Source organism: Sylvia atricapilla, chromosome 4, assembly GCF_009819655.1.
Source record: "Sylvia atricapilla isolate bSylAtr1 chromosome 4, bSylAtr1.pri, whole genome shotgun sequence".
Classification (NCBI taxonomy): Eukaryota; Metazoa; Chordata; class Aves; order Passeriformes; family Sylviidae; genus Sylvia; species Sylvia atricapilla.
This window is the reverse complement of record NC_089143.1, coordinates 32751335-32768197: the sequence shown is the minus strand read 5'-3', so window position 1 is coordinate 32768197 and position 16863 is coordinate 32751335. Positions and strand designations below refer to the sequence as shown.

The following is a 16863-nucleotide window of genomic DNA, read 5'->3' as shown; positions in this document are numbered from 1 at the left end:
TGACACTGCGGGAACACTCAGGGACCTAGGTGACACAGCCACCCTGGGAACATCCAGGGATCCAGGTGACACTCACGGAACACTGAGATACAGGTGACACAGCAACTCAGGAGTGTCACTGGGATCCAGGTGACACAGCCACCCTAGGAACACTTTGGGATGCGGGTGACACTCAGGGAACACTGAGATCCAGGTGACACAGCCACCCTGGGAACACTTTGGGATGCAGGGGACACATCCGCTCAGGAATGTCGCTGGGATGGAGGTGACACAGCCACCCAGGGATTGTGCCAGAACACAGGTGACACAACCACCCGGGGACCCCTCTGGGACTCAGGTGACACAACCATCCACAGGCAGGTGACACTTCCCCGTGGCAGGGACACAGCAGCCACATCTCCGCCGTGCCAGAAGGGATCCAACCCCTTCCTGCTCCTCCCGCCATGCCGACCCCGGGAAAACTCCTGCGGGAATCGCCAACCCCGAGCGGGCCGGGCCCAAACCCCAGAGCGGGCCGAGCTCCAGGGAAAGCATCCCGCGAGTCCTGTGGGATGGATCCCACCCCAAACATCCCCTCGTCGTTCCCGTTTCCCACGGGAGCCGTGGGGACCAGCCCCAAACCGCTCCCAGAGCGGGAACGCGGGCACAGCCCCGTGCCGGGGACAGCGGGACACGGATCGGCCCGGAGGGGTTTTCTGTTTTCCCTCGAGCCCCGGAATAGCTGCGGGAGCGGCCGGGAAAGGCTCACCATGGATACCCAGCCCCGGCAGAGGCATCCGGGCTCCGGGGGGAGACGCCGGCCCCTTTCATGCCGCAGAAAGCCGCGACATCGGGGCTCTGTTGTTGGATGTCACCGTCTTCCCTCCCAGCGGCGTGAAAAATCAATTAGGAAGAATTAGCGACGTGTCACCGGGGCTCGGGGAGGGGACAATCGCGGGGCCCGTCGTGCACATGGATGGAGCTGGCTCTGTGTCACCGCTGTCCCGGCTTTCCCCAGCGCTCCAGCCGCAAAGAGGGGATGGCCAGGCACCCAGATCCTTTGGGATGAGGGTTCCCAAAGCGCTGGGGTCGCTTGCTCCATCCCTGCCTGGGGTTTGGCTGGATGGCAGCCCCAAAAACTGCAGTGTCACCGGCTGGGGATACAATTCCCGCCGCTCCAGGTCTGGAACAGCTCTCTGGGAATGGAACTCTCCTCTTTTTCCTCCTCTTCCCATGTGCCTGTGTAGATATATATAAATCAGAAAGAGAGAAAAAAAATTCCCAAACTCTGATTAAAATCCCTTTTTTTTTTTTATTCACCTGCCCATCTTTCCTGTCTGCATCTCCCCTTCTATCCAAACTCATAATTAATCGCTCAAGGCAAAAGTAATGAATGTTAATTGGCCATCTGTACAAAGACTAATTAAAATCTACCATGCTGGGGATTAAAACATACCTATAGCAACTGCCTGAATTGAGAATGAGACAGAGGAGAGATTGAGAAAACAGCTGAAAGGCTTGTGCAAAACGCAATCTCGCTTAGGTGTGAGATGAGTTGCAGCTCCGAGATCTGAGATGCTTTATTATTAAATTTAAAAAAACCAAAAACACCAAAAACGGGGGGGAGAGGGTGGGGAAGAAACTTCTGAGCTGGGAGCGCGTTTAATGGGAAGAAAGGCCGCGGGGAATTTCAAAGGAGGAGTGACCCCCAACATTTCGCGTCGGAGGTTTGGAGGAGGATAAAAAACTGCCCCGCTCCCCTCCCCGCCCGCAGGAAATATTCGGTGGCGTTTGGAGCTTTGTTTTTTCGGGGTTGTGGCTGTGAATAAACCGCGCCAGGGACGGGGAGTGGGGAAAGCAGCATCCCATAGATTTGGGGGGTGAGGGATGGAGCTGTGCCCGCTCTGCCCTCGCTCTCCTCATTCCCTCCTTTATACCAAATCCGCGGCTTTTTTTGGGATTTTTTCCCCCCTTTGTTGAGAGGGTTTGGAAATTGGGGGGAATATTCCCAAACGAAGAAGCGGCGCTGAGGATTCCCAGAGCTGCTGTTCTTCCTCCTCCTCCTCCTCACGACCCCTCCGGTCCCTGTGGAAGCCCCGCACCCTCCCCGTGCCGGGCTGGCTCTGTCCCACCTGGGCCAGGTGCCCCTCTGGCGCTGGTGACACTGCAGGAGGTGACAGGAGCAGCCCAGGGCTGGAGAGGAGATGCTGAAGGGTGACAAAGAAGCTGGATCATCACTCCAAACAGATCCCCCTGACAGGCTCAGGGCAGCTCTGGGATGCGTAAAACTCCTTTTTTTTTTTTTTTTTAATTCCAAATAAAAACCAGAACCGAGCGCTCCGGCCACAGTTGGGGCTGGAAATCACCGAGCTGTGCCTCGTGTCCCCGAGCAGCGCGGGCCAGACGTGTTCTCAAACGTCCCCATGGGTCCCCAGCCACCCCAAACCTCCGCAGTCACACCCCAGGGGTGCCGGCAATGCCCCCCATCCCTGCCTGCCGGGGGTGGGATTTTTTGGGGCGGGGAGCGCTGGAGGAGCCCGGACTCCCCCCGGGGAGCTGCGGGGCTTTGCAGCCGTGCCGGGAGCTCGGGGCTCTGCTCTTGTTTTCTCAGATCGGGCTGTGTTTACTCCCAACACGAGTGACCGCCGTGGCCCCATTACGGCGGCACTGACAGCTCGGCTGACAAGTGCGCTCGCGGCAGGAATGTGAATGCGGCTCCCGGCCCCAAAGCGCCGCGGCTCCGCCACAAAACCCCGGGCACGGCCCGGACCGGCAGCCCCAGGGACCGGGAGCGGCCCCGGCGAGGACACGGGCTGGGATTGCCCTGGGATCCCGCACGGGGTGGGAGCGGAGCCCGGAGCTCGTCCTTCCTGCCTGAGCTCAGGGCTGCGATCTTCCAGAGCCCGGCGGGATGGCAGCAGGGTGGGAATTGTCGGGGAACTTCCAGAATTCCAGCAGGGAATGACAGGGATTCTCTGGGATTATTTCATGTTTGGGAAGGGCTGAGCCGTCAGCACAGGAGAGATGGGGATGGTTTCCTCACCCTTTCTCTCTGAACTCAGAGCTGAGGATCTTCCAGAGCCTGCTGGGATCCCACCAGGATGGGAATGTCAGGGATTTTGGGGATTATTTCATATTTGGGAAGGGCAGAGCTACCAGCACAGGAGGGATGTGAGGGATGGGAGCTTGGTCACCTTTTCTGCCTGGACACAGAGCCTGCTGGGCTCACAGCAGGATGGAAATGACAGGGATTTATTTGGGAAAGGGCTGAGCCACCAGCACAAGAGGGATGGGAATGGTTTTCTCACCCTTTCTGCCTGAACTCAGAGCTAAAGATCGTTCGGGGTCTCCTAGCATCCTAACCCTGAAGTCTCTGAAATGACAGGGTTTTTTGGGGGGATTATCCTGTGCTTGGGAAAGGGCTGAGCCACCAGCACAGGAGGGATGGGAATGGTTTTCTTACCCTCTCTGTCTGAACTTAGAGCTGAGGCTCTTCCAGGGTTTCCTGACATCCTAACCCTGAAGTTCCTGGAATGACAGGGATTCTCTGGGATTATTTCATGTTTGGGAAGGGCTGAGCCACCAGCAGAGGAAGGATGTGAGGGATGGGAGCTTAGTCACCTTTTCTGTCTGAACTCAGGGCTGGGATCCTCCAGAGCCTGCTGGGTTCACAGCAGGGTGGAAATTGCCAGGGAAATTCCAGAATTCCAACAGGGAATGACGGGGATTCTCTGGGATGATCCCGTGCTCAGGAAGGTTTTGGGGGCGGGTGCAGGATGAGGAGTGCAGGTGTGGCACAGGAGCGGGATGGATGTGCCAGGCTGACCTGGTGGCTTTCATTAAGGAAGGAGACAGCGAGGAGGTGGTTTGGGGACAAGACCATGTTCCCAAATCCTGGGGGAGGCACAGGAGCAGCTCAGCCTAGCAGGAGATGTCAATAGGAACTGCGGGGGACAGGACAAGGAGTGATGGGAACAAACTGAAATACAGGAAATTTGGGTCAGCCTCAGGAAGAATTTCTTCCTGTGAGGGGGTGAGCTCTGGCACAGGCGGCCCGGGGAAGTTGTGGATTCCCCAACCCTGTTCCAAGGCCAGGCTGGAGAAGGCCTGGAGCCACCTAGGACAGTGAGGCTGGCTCTGGATGAGCTCTGAGGTCCATCCCAACCCAAACCATTCTGGGACTGCAGGATTCAGGGGAAGGAGGCTTGAAAGGCACCCAGCTGAGCGAGACAGTCTGGCTTTGGGGTGCTGTATGGAAAAAAACAAGGGAAAATCAATTTCTGGCAGCTTTTCCCACTGGGCTGGGGGTGGCTGTTGGTCTGCAGAGCCCACTCCAAGCCCTGGTGGGTTTGGTAGGTCCAGAGCAGTTCCAGGAGAGATGCCAGAGTCAGGATCCAGCCCTAGTTCCAGTTTGGATCCAGCCCCAGCCCCGGGCCCAGTTCAGCTGCTCTGCCGGCACCAGCTCGATCTGGTTTAATTAATCACAGATAATTTCTGCAGTGCCTCCCCATTAACCTCCGTAGCAAACTAACTAATTACTCATTAAGGCATGGAAACTCTCTGAGACAGGACCCTTCAGCACAGAGCTCTGCTCCCTGCTCTGGGCTGGGTTAATCTGTGAGCTCCTCGCTGGCCCTCGTTACTCATTAATGAGGACCTGACTCATCAAAGGGTTTGGGATGAGGGAACCTCAGGGATCATCTTGTTCCATGGGCAGGGACACCTCCAATGATCCCAGGTGGATCTGACCTGGCCTTGGGCACTGCCAGGGATCCAGGGGCAGCCCCAGCAAATCTGGGAATTCCAGCCCAGCCCCTCCCCACCCTCCCAGCCAGCAATTGCTGCCCAAGATCCCAGCCCAATGTCCCCTTTCCCAGTGGGAAGCCATTCCCTGTGTCCTGTCCCTCCAGGCCTTGTCCCCAGCCCCTCTCCAGCTCTCCTGGAGCCCCTTCAGGGACTCTGAGCATTCCCTGGATTTTTCCCTTCTCCAGGGGAACATTCCCAGCTCTCCCAGCCTGGCTCCAGAGCAGAGGGGCTCCAGCCCTGCAGCAGCTCCGGGGCCTCCTCTGGACTCTCTCCAGCAGCTCCACGTCCTTGTGCTGTTGGCCCCAGGGCTGGGGCAGCTCTGCAGGTGGGGAATCACCTCAGGGGCAAAATCCCCTGTGCTGGAGCTTCTTCTCAGGCCACGAAAACCTGGGGACAGCGAGGAGGGGATGTGGCTGAAAATGGGTCACTGAGGGACAGGAGAGGACAGGAGGTGACAGGAGGGGACGTGCAGTGGGTTCAGTCGCCGTGAGCAGACTCCGTGAGGGCCCTGCCAGCTCAGCAGAAAGGGATTTGTTGCTCCAACACTCTCAGGCTCACCCCTGCACATCCCAGCACAGCTCCAAGACATCCCAAAACCCCTCCTGACTTGTGACATCCCAACTTTGGGAGCCTTTGGATGCTGCACACGGAGAGGGCAGGTTGGGGGTCCCTGCGGGGGCACCTCCAGCCCTTTCCCCCCAATCCCTTGGTGGCGGCTCCTTTCCCTTTGGCCCCCGGGGGCAAAGGCGGCTCGTGTTCGGCAGCGCGGAGCTCGGGCACTCGGTGTCCCCGCGGGAACGGCCGAGCTCAGCACTTCTGAGCCCCGGGGACATCGAGGTCGCCTTCCCCCCGCCCAGAGAAACCTTTGAGGAGGGACAAAAAGAGCTCCGTGCCGAGCCAGGACCAGCCCGGGGCAGCCACAGGGATTTGGGAGGTCACGGGGTGAGCTGGGTTTCATTTTGGTGGCTTTGGGGGGCGGATTTAGGGGCTCAGTCCCGCTGCTGGCTCTGCTCACAGCCAGGGAAATAAAACCCAGCGCCGGCTTTGGGGATGACCCGGCTGAGCCCGCCCCAGCACGGGCACAAAGGGCACAGTGTGTCCCCGGCACGGGGAGGGGGCTCAGGAGGGTCCCCAGGGGACGGGGTCACCCCAAAGTATCGCACAGACCCCTCCCCTCCTGCCCCAAACTGCTCTTGAGGCCGTCACGGGGCTTTCTGTAGGGTTTTTTTAGGGATTTCTGCCGAGGAGGCACTTGCAGAGCTCCTGCTGCAGTTTTAAATCCCTGGTCAGGGGGAAGGAAAAGGGGGAAAAGGGATAAAATGCCCCACACAGGTTTTTGCCGTAGGAGGCACAGTGGGACGTTGTGGAATTTTGTGTGAATTTGTGGAAAATTTGTGGAAATTTTGTGGGAAAATTGTGGAAATTTGTGGACATTTGTGGACATTTGTGGAAATCAGAACTGCCTGGAAGGACAGTCCAGAGTTGGAGGATTTTGAGGCTTGAAAGCTCAGCTTCTGTTTCCCAGCAGGGATGGGGATCAGGGTGGCTCATTTTGGGGTCACTCCCCGCAGGGCTCACCCCCAGGCCAGCACACAGCCCTGCCCAAACCCCGGGGCTCCCCATGGGGACCTCACGAATCCACTCGGATCCACCTGCCCAGGTGAGCTGTGAGCTCCTCCCTCTCTCCCTCTGCAATTAGGAGAGCTCTGGAAAGCTCCAAATCCCATCATTTTTAAACACTATTTTGTATTTCACCTCCTGGCAAAGCCCTCTGCGCCGGGACGCGGATCTTTAATTAAAAAATGAGCGGCCGAGGGCTCGGTGCAGAGGCAAGAGGAGGCTGGAATATCCTCCCGACATCCCGCAGCTTTTCCAGAGCCATCCCCGGGCTCCCCGCTGCAGCCGGGCTCCGTTCCCCGGTCTCGGGACGCCCTCAGCTGGTCACTGAGAACGTGGGGAAAGGGAAATAAAAACTTCCGTGGTGTTTCGTCTTGGCACCGCGCAGCGCCCGCGGGACCCCCGGGAGGGGAACGCCGGAACCCCGGGAATGTAAATGATGTAAATAATGTAAATAGTGTAAATAATGTAAATAATGTAAATAAACCCAGAGAATCCTGGCACTGGAATCATGCTGGCACCCAGGGGATTTTGGTATTCAGGGAATGCTGGTACCTGGGCGATTTTGATACCCAAGGGATTTTGGAACCCAAGGATGCTGGTTCCCAGGAGATTTTGGTACCTGGGGGATTTTGGTGACCAGGGGATTTTGGCTCTCAGGGGATGCTGGTACCCAAAGATGCTGACAGCCAGAGGATGCTGGTACCTGATGAATGCTGGTACCGAGGGGATGCTGGTACCCAAAGATGCTAGTACATGGGGCATTTTGGTACCCGGGGGATTTTGGTACATGAGGGATGTTGGTGCCCAGGGGATTTTGGTATCCAGGAGTGGTGACACCCAGGGCATGTCCTAAAAACGTCTCTGTCATTTCTTCCTGGGCAGAGCTCTGCTCCTGGAGTGGAAATCCCAAACCCAGCACATCCCTGAGGAGCACAGAGCGATCCCAACACCAAACAGCTGCACAGGAAAATGGGGACACTGAGGGGATGAAACCTCCAAAAATGAAACACCCAGGAGAGCTGGGAGAACACAAAGTGTGGGAGATCAAAGCCCTCTGTGTATCTGTGAGGATGAGGCTTCTTTAACAGGGAAATAAATCCAGGAGTGGGAGCCCCAGGCCATCCTCAGAGCCGTGGGATTTGTGCTTGGGATGTGCCTGGGGTGTGCAGCCACCCATTGGAGCACATGTGGAGTTTCCTCGGGGGGCTCAAAGATGGATTTTTGCTCCTGCTTCTTGTGGGGAAAGAGAAAAGGGGTTGGAAAATGATCCAGGGCCAACAGCACAAGGGACATGGAGCTGTCACAGCAGGGTCAGAGGAGGCCCCGGAGCTGCTGCAGGGCTGGAGCCAGGCTGGGAGAGCTGGGAATGTTCCCCTGGAGAAGGGAAAAATTCAGGGAATGCTCAGAGTCCCCGAAGGGGCTCCAGGAGAGCTGGAGAGGGACTGGGGACAAGGCCTGGAGGGACAGGACACAGGGAATGGCTTCCCATTGGGAAAGGGGACATTGGGCTGGGATCTTGGGCAGCAATTGCTGGCTGGGAGGGTGGGGAGGGGCTGGGCTGGAATTCCCAGATTGGCTGGGGCTGCCCCTGGATCCCTGGCAATGCCCAAGGCCAGGTTGGATAGGATTTGGAGCCACCTGGGACAGGGAAAGATGTCCCTGCCCATGGATAGGGTGACACTGGATGGGATTTAAGGTCCCTTGCCACCCAAACCGTTCCAGGGTTCTGGAGCCCCTCTGCTCTGGAGCCAGGCTGGGAGAGCTGGGAATGTTCCCCTGGAGCAGGAAAGGCTCCAGGGAGAGCTCCCAGCCCCTGGCAGGGACTAAAGGGGCTCCAGGAGAGCTGGAGAGGGACTGGGGCTGGAGGGACAGGACACAGGGAATGCCTAGAGGGCAGGATGAGATGGGATCTTGGCAAGCTCTGAGGTTATTTTATGCAGAGAGCCAGATCCCAAAAGAATATTCCTGCCCAAGAAGGGATGGGAAAAACCCATACAGATGTAGGGAGAATATTTTAGCAGCAGCCAGTCCAGAGAAGTTTCCCTGGTTTCATCAACCCCAGCAGGAATCAAATCACAGAACAACATTCCCATTGCCAGGGCTGTGAGCAGCAGAGGGTTTTGGGGGTTTTTTTGCTAGTGAAAGTTTCCCAGGCAGGCAGGAAAGCTGAAACCAGGCACCAGGGCTGGCTGCGGAGGAGGGATTTCGGAGCTTGACAGGATTAAATGGACACAGAATTAATGAAAGGGCTCCAGGAGGGGAATTCTGGTGCTCTGCTGGGTGAAGCCAGTGCTTAACCCAGGATCCTCCTCCCACCCTGCTAGGAATTCACCCCACAGCAGAAAAGCTTCATGATTGTAATGGTTTTACGACTTTTAATGTTTGGAGAGCCAGGGGGACAAACTCTGAGCTGCAGGGTTGGGGTGGAGGGGGCACAGAGGGGCACTGGGCATTTCCAGGGACTTCAAAACAACTTTTCTGCATCAGCTTTCCAGAAGAAAAGTCTCTGTGTGTCTGTGCCTGCTGGAATCTGTTGGAAAAACAACCAAAAAACCCCTCATAAATAATGAAAAGGAATAGGCTGAAGCCTCAAAGCAAGGCTTGGATCCAAAACCTGACCCAGGAGCAGGAACTCAGGGCTGTGTCTTTGCTCTGACCACATTTCTGTGAGCTGGTGGCCCCAGCCAGGCTCCCAAAATTTCCATTTCCTCCAAGGTCAGCTCCCTCTCCTGGTGATTATAGACCTCCGTGGAAAAAAGCACCGGGAGAGGCTTTCCTGCATCTTAACACAGAGAATTCTGAGACAACCCCAGGCCTGCAGGAGGATTGGGAGCCCCCGGGGAGCAAGGGACAGAGTGGGGGCTCTGGGGGGACATCTCCACCCCAGGAATGGCTCCTGTGGGACAAAGGGGACAGACACAGCTCCAGGGGGACATCATCACCCCAGGAACAGGAATGGCTCCTGTGGGACAAAGGGGACGCACACGGGGACACAGCTCCAGTCAGGGCTCTGGAGGGACATCATCACCCCAGGAATGGCTCCTGGGGACCTGCTCCTGTGGGACAAAGGAGACACACACGGGGACACAGCACTGATCCTGCTGTTGGCTCCTTTGGGGCTGGCACAGACCTCTCTGCCCCAGACTTGCGTGCCCTCCCACAAACTCCTGTGCAGGGCAGTTTGAACACTCCAGGCCCATTCCATCAGGAAAAGCCACCTCTGCTCGCAAACCCCACAGGAGCTGAGGGATTCCAGGGAGGACTCAGCAGCAGGAGCTGCTCCCCAACCCCAAAAGGGTACCAGGGGTGTTTATAAGGCACACAGAGGTGTCTTAATATCTCCCCAAATCCCAGGATTTGAACCAGGTCCTGCTGGAGGCACCAGGAAAAGCTAGAAGGCAAAGGTGGAGGAAGTCAGATGTCATAGAAATCCACATGAGCTCCAGAGGGGAAGGAATCCTCCTGCAGGAGCCTGAGCAGCTTCTGGGCAGACACAGAGCAGTCGATGAGCTGCCCCTTCTCCCGCAGCCTCTGGAAGTGCTGCCTCAGCCCAGGGTCTCCAGTCTTGGTCCGAGCCAGGAGCTGCATGTCTGTGTCCAGAGGGCCTGGGAAAAAGAAAAAAAATGGGCAAAAAAACCCCAATTAAAGGAGAAAAGAAAATTCAGGGCTTTTCCCTCCCTCAAGTTCATGGTCTGGGGATGAGTGCACAAAAATTTACAGGTTTTGAGAAGCATTCCCTGCAGGACACTTGGATTTCCCATCCAGGAATGGATCCAGAGGGATTGTTCCAGGTAAAACCCTCCCTCTGCTCCCTTGAGCATCCCCACAGAAACCTCCCAAGAGATTTTGGAGAACAGAGGGAATGTCAAACACTCACACGTTTATAGAAAATGCAAATGTAATGGGAAAATAGGCTGGGAGAGCTGGGAATGTTCCCCTGGAGAAGGGAAAAATCCTCTGAGCCCCCGAAGGGGCTCCAGGAGAGCTGGGGAGGGACTGGGGACAAGGTGCCTGGAGGGACAGGACACAGGGAATGGCTTCCCACTGGGAAAGGGGACATTGGGCTGGGATCTTGGGCAGCAGTTTCTGGCTGGGAGGGTGGGGAGGGGCTGGGCTGGAATTCCCAGATTTGCTGGGGCTGCCTCTGGATCCCTGGCAATGCCCAAGGCCAGGTTGGAGCACCCTGGGACAGTGGGAGATGTCCCCACCCATGGCAGGGTTGGAATAAATGAACTTTAAGGTCCCTCCAAACCCATCCTAAGGATGATGAGTAGGACAATCTGGAAGATTAAAGGGTCAGTCTGGGATTTTCTGTCCTTACTGATGGGATGGGATGGGATGGGATGGGATGGGATGGGATGGGATGGGATGGGATGGGATGGGATGGGATGGGATGGGATGGGATGGGATGGCATGGCATGGCATGGCATGGCATGGCATGGGTTTTGAAGTCCCTTCCCCTCAACCCAGTCTGGAATTCCATGATCCCCATGGAAAATCTGCCTGTTTGAGCCCAGCTCCAGCATCCAGCACATGGAACTGAGCTCCCACTCCTCTTGCCCAGGGCTGGGGGGACAGGAGCAGGGCCGGGCTGAGGAATCCCCATCCCCAAAGGCAGGAGGAGCTGCTCTCCTCACCAGGGGCGTAGTTGAGCACACGGATCCCGGGCTCCTCCAGCGCCAGCACCCGGAACAGCATATCCCGGGCAGCCTTCCCCGAGCAGTACAGAGCCCAGCTCGGGAAGGGCTCCAGGGCACACAGCGAGGAGATGTTCACCACGGTCCTGCTGCCGCCAGGCCGGGCCCCAAAAGCCCTCAAGGCAGTGGAGGTCAGGCACAGCGCCGAGCTGATGTTGAAGGAGAAGTAAGTGTTGATCTCTTCCAGGTCGGTGAGGTCCAGGAAGGATTTGGAGATGTCTCCCAAGGAGCCTGGGGATCATAAATGGAAGGGTTTGGGTGGGGTGGGATTTTTAAGGATATCCAGTGAACACCCTGCCATGGAAGGGACACTTCCCACTGTCCCTGGGTGCTCCAAACCCTGCCCAGCCCGGCCTTGGAAACTTCCAGAAAGATGGAAAAAAGTTGTTACAGATGGGATCAACCAAGCAACAGATCCCTGTGGCTGCCACGTTCCCACCCAACACTTCCAGAGCTTTGAGTCCCATAGCAGCCTGAGGAGCCCAGCCCAGCCCATTTGGGGTCACAGTGACGCAGCAGTGACAGGGGACAGCAGTGACAGCCCTGCCACCCCTCTGCCAACACAAACAGCTCCCAGCCTGGAGTGCAGCGTCCCCAAGGGCCACCGCGGGGTCACCTGCAGCTCCTATGCCAGTGAAGACCCAAATCCTGGAGCAGCCATTCCCTGCGGGCACCCACGGGTGATTTACGGGAAAAAAGGGCACCGAGGGCATTAAAGGCACGAGTAAGAACCCACAAGGTGGGGCTGGAAGTTTGTCTGAAGGTTTGGATTTGGGGAGCAGGGGGAGAAGGTGCAGTAGGAGAACCAGCTGTTCCTATGCCACAATAAAACCTTGAGTGCAGCAAAGCACTGCCAGACACAATTATTTGCTTTAATAAACCGCCCCCACAATTAATTCCTTTAATAAACCCGCACCCAGACAGGTGCTGTTTACTCTTTTGGGTTATTTGCCGGCACCCCAACCCGGAGCGAGCCCCGGCACAGCCGGAACCGGGCGAGGGTGACCCGGCTGCCCGCAGGGGGAGAGGGCAGCGGTTCGGGGAGGGGACAGGCGGGGACATGGATGTCCTTACCGGCGTTGTTGACCAGCAGCAGGCGGCCGAAGGACGCGTCCTGCAGCAGCTCCCGCAGGGCAGCGCCCGCCCTCCGCAGCCCCTCCTGGCAGCCCAGGTCAGCGGCCACGCACTGCACCCGCAGCTGGGCGCTGCCGGGGTCGCTGCCGGGGTCGCTGCCGGGGTCGCTGCCGGTGGCCCCGGCCCGCAGCTCGGCCGCCAGCTCGGCCAGCGCCTCCGCGGAGCGCGCCAGCAGCAGCAGCGCCGAGCCGGGGCCGAGCTGCGGCGCCAGGAGCCGCGCCAGGCTGCGGCCGAAGCCGCGGGAAGCGCCGGTCACCACGCAGGCGGTGGCGGCCCATGGCCCCGGTCCCCATCCCGATCCCGATCCCGGCCCCGATCCCGATCCCGATCCCGGTCCCGATCCCGGTGCCGGCTCCATCCCGGAACCAGCGTAGGGGGCGTGGGAACGCGCCTGCCCACGTGACTCCCCCCATTCGTGCCCCTGCCGCTCTCGCTCTGTGATTGGTCGCTCCGGGAGCGCGGGCAGCGCTGCCACCTCTGATTGGTCAGTGCCTGGTGGGCGCGGCCTCGCTGCGGTGTCGGAGCGGGGCGCCCCCTTGCGGCCGCTATGAGGGCAAGCGGCTTCCGTGAGGGAGCGGCGGGACCGGGACCGGGAAAAGGAGCAGGAATAGGAACGGCACCAGGAATGACCCCGGCACCAGGAACAGCAACCGGACCGGGACCGGAACCAGCAACAGGAGTGCGAACGGGACCAGGTGTGGTAATGTGGCTGCGTCCCTGGAGCGCCGGGCCTCGCCTGCCCGCAGCCCGGCCGCCCTTGGCCTTTTCCCAGTTTTTTTCAATGCACTATTCAGTATATTTTTTTCAAATATTTTATTAATGAAATTTTAAATCCTTTTTAAAAACAGATATTTTAAATTTTTTTTCCCCGCGGATGTAAATTCTCTTTTGTTGTACGCCAGCCTTGTCCTCACATGCCACTCCTGCAATGCCACAGCCCAACAAAATTTCCCTTTTCCCTCGGCAATCCCGATTTTTGGCACCCAGCACTGCTGCTTTACCAGGCAGTAAAAGCCCTGTCTAGTCACAAAAAAACCCTAAAATCGTTTTTAAAAATCGGTATCTCTGTGCGTGAAGGTGCAGACAACTTTCAAGGCAGGTTTTTCCAAGGAATACCTGGTTTGTACGGAATGAGCTGGCAGCAGGGCTTGCATTCCCAGCTGTTCAATGCCGGGGCCAGATGGTTCCAGGCAGGTAATGGGGTGGGATTTCGCTCAATTAAGCAGCCACAGACTGGGCTGGAAACCTCTCCAGCTCTCTAATAAAGCATTAAAAATTCATGGCATGGCAAAAAACCAAGAGCTGTATTTGTTTTGCTAAAGTGAATCTTACACGTTCGGCGAAATTAAGATCATCAGGAAAAAAAAAAAAAAAAGACAGCAAATGTGTATTTTTTTCACTAGCAGCTTCTCGATGGCAGAACTTGCTTCAGTCACTGCCAGTTCTCCCCTTTCTTCCCACTTTGGCAGCTCCAGTCTCTTGCATCCATCAGAACTCCTGCCCTGATTCCTAGCCTGGCACCCACACGGAGCTGGAAATGGACAGAGTGTGCTGGACTTCCCTTCCTGAAGCCCAGTCCTTCCATCAGGAGATTCCTGATGTCTGCAAGTGTTCCAAGTGATTTGGAATTACCTTTGGAAGGTGTTTTTGCCCATGGCAGGAGTTTGGAATGGGATGGGCTTTAAGGTTGCTGCTAACCCAAACCATTCTGTGGTTCTAAGCAGGAGGGAGGGTTTGGGAAAGGTTTTATTTTTAACTGCTGCTATATTACATTTTTAAAAAATTAAGAATCAGTGGGAGGGAACTGGTAGCCAAACAAGCCCAGAGCTGGAACTGAAGAGCAGAGAAATGATCATGGAATCCCAGAATGGTTTGGGTTGGAAGGGATCTTTAAGATCATCTCGTCCCACCCCCTGCCATGGACAAGGACAGGTCCCACTGTCCCAGGCTGCTCCAAGCCCTGTCCAACCTGGCCTCGGACACTTCCAGGGATCCAGGGGCAGCCACAGCAGATCTGGGAATCCATTCCAGCCCCGCCCCACCCTCACAGGGATGGTCAATCTCTGAAATTCCCAAAGCTGCTCCACCTCCCTCCCACCTGGCATTGAGTGCACTCCAAGCCCCATTAGGGATTCGTTCCATCTGTCCAGCTCCAGTGGTGATCCCAGGGAATTCTCTGGTGCTGGGACAAGGCAGGACAGGCACCTCTTGGCCTTGACAGAGCCGGATCCAGAACCGGGAATAGCAGGAAATCCACCAAACTCTTCCATCAGTGCTCAGGCTCGGGCTGCAGTTGAGAGACGCAGCACTTGGTGTCAGGGAGTCACAGAACCCTCAGGGCTGGAAAAGCCCTCTGAGATCATGGACCATCCCCAGCACTGCCAGGGCGACCTCTGCCCCATGTCCCCAAGTGCCACATCCACAGGCCTTTGGATTCCCCCCGGAATTCCAGAGCAGGATCTCGTTCCCCGGGCTGGCAGCGCTCGGCAAAGCGCAGACCACGGCTGAGGGAGCGCTCGATGAGGCGCAGGCGGCAGCAGGGACGTGCTTTTTGTGTTTATTGTATTTATTGTGTTTATTGTATTTATTGTGTTTATTGTGCTTATTGTGTTTATTGTGCTTATTGTGTTTATTGTGTTTATTGTGTTTATTGTGCTTACTGTGTTTATTTATGCCCCGGGATTGCCGCGCACGGTGCCAAAGGCCGGCCCTGGCCGGGGAATCCATCCCGCCCGCTGCTGCCGCAGAGCAAACAGCAGCGGTGGCTCGGGACTGAGTCACTGCGCTGAAATCCCGGGGTTTTCCTGCCATCCAAGCGAACCCTGAGGGTGCTCAGGCTGGCTGGGAGCTGCGGGGCTTGGGGAGTGCTGGGGATGGAGGAGAGGAGAGTGGAAGCAGCTCCAGGACTCCCCAAAAGGATTGACCTGCCCAGGGAGGTTCCCTGAGCGTCTCTGCTGGAGGGGATTTTCCATCCGGTCTTGTTTGAGCCTTTCTTTCTACTGTTAATTCCCGGATTTGTGGCTAAAGCCGCGATTCCAGTGGGAAATGTTTTCCTGGATGGCGCTGGAGAGAGCAGATTTAAGCCTGGCTTGGCCTGGTGCCCGCCCGTCACTGCTGGATGGAGGGGAGGAGATCATGGAAAATCCAGCAAGAAGACCGGGGAGTGGAAAAGGAAGGAGAAAAACCAGGAGACGTTGCAGGAGTTGGTCGAACCACGGCACAAAATGAACCCCCCAAATAAACACAACAAACAAGAGGCTGTGAAATTAAAAACAAAAAAGGAAATAAATTCTGATAATGGTGTTGCTTCAGAGATTTGGGACAGCTGCTCCTGGATTTGGGATTTCATGGACTGAGGCCGATTGTTGAACCAAAAAGGAACTTGCACACGAGGCTTCGGCAGCTCTCTGCCCCATCACTTTGATTTTTTAAAGGAAGTTTTGGCCCACTAGGGAAGTTCTGGAGGCCTGGAAAACACTGCGAGGTCAGTAATTAAGAGAGGAAGATTTTAAAGCATTATCATGCTGTTGTCAGCTCCATAAAACCCAATTATATGGAGCTTCATTAGGAAGGGAATTAAGGGAACATAAAAGAGTTAATGGCAGCCAGACGGGTTTAAGGCCAATAGGATCTGTCAGGCAAAGCCAACCTCATTTTTTAGGATTATGAGCTGGGCAGAGCCATCGTCGGCACCCGTGCCCGATGATTTGATGAATAAATCCCAACAATACCCATTCAGCATGGTTCTGGCAGTGACTGGGGAGAAGAAATAAAGAAATAAACTTCATGAGGACAGGGACAAAGTTTGTGTGGCAACAAATAACAAGGACAAATCCCAGGCAGACACCAGTAATGAATATTCATGTGAGGGTGACAAATGCCACGAGTTTGGGGACAAAGAGTGGAGCTTTTTTTAGGGAATGGATCATTTTATCCTGAGCGGAGCTGAGGGTGCTGGTGGGGAATCAGCTGGACCTGAGGCTCGGGGTGACAGGGCTGGCTGCTGGTGGCCACACAAGGTCGGGGAGGAGCAGATGGATGAGGTTCCCTTTGGGTTTTGCTTTTTGGGACCATTTGATTTCCCATCCTGGGCTCATCCTCAGCAGCTCCAGGCATTGAGGGAGGGGATGCTCTGCCCTGCCCAGGTCAGACCCCACCTGCAGAGCTGCCCCAGCCCTGAGGGAGGACGTGGAGCTGCTAAAACCAGGCCAGAAGAGGAACCCAAAGATGTTTTGAGGATTAGAAGAAAACCTCTGAACCTCAGAACACCTCTGCTGTGGAGCCAGGCTGGGAAAGCTGAGAATGTTCCCCTGGAGAAGGGAAAAATCCAGGGGAAACTCATTGAAGCCTTCCAGTGCTTAAAGGGGTTATGGAAAAGAGACAGAGCAACTTTTTATACAGACAGATAGTTGTAGGACAAGGGAAATGGCTTTAAACTAAAAGAGGGGAGATTTAGATGGGATCTTGGGAAAGAATTCCTGGCTGGGAGAGTGGGGAGGAGCTGGGCTGGAATTCCCAGATTTGCTGGGGCTGCCCCTGGATCCCTGGCAGTGCCCAAGGCCAGGCTGGACACTGGGGCTTGGATCCACCTGGGATAATGAAGATGTCCTTGCCCATGCCAGGGGGT

General features: G+C 56.4%; 1 protein-coding gene across 1 annotated transcript; it reads right to left on the bottom strand.

Annotated features, from left to right (window-relative positions):
• Nucleotides 1–8753: 8753 nt before the first annotated feature.
• SPR (sepiapterin reductase) lies at nt 8754–12594 on the bottom strand. The gene is made up of 3 exons (XM_066316819.1): nt 12177–12594; nt 11043–11333; nt 8754–10010 (listed from the first exon to the last, which is right to left on the bottom strand). Exons 1-3 carry the CDS (start codon nt 12592–12594, stop codon nt 9820–9822), a joined length of 900 nt encoding a protein of 299 aa, XP_066172916.1. The 3' UTR covers nt 8754–9819.
• Nucleotides 12595–16863: the final 4269 nt, after the last annotated feature.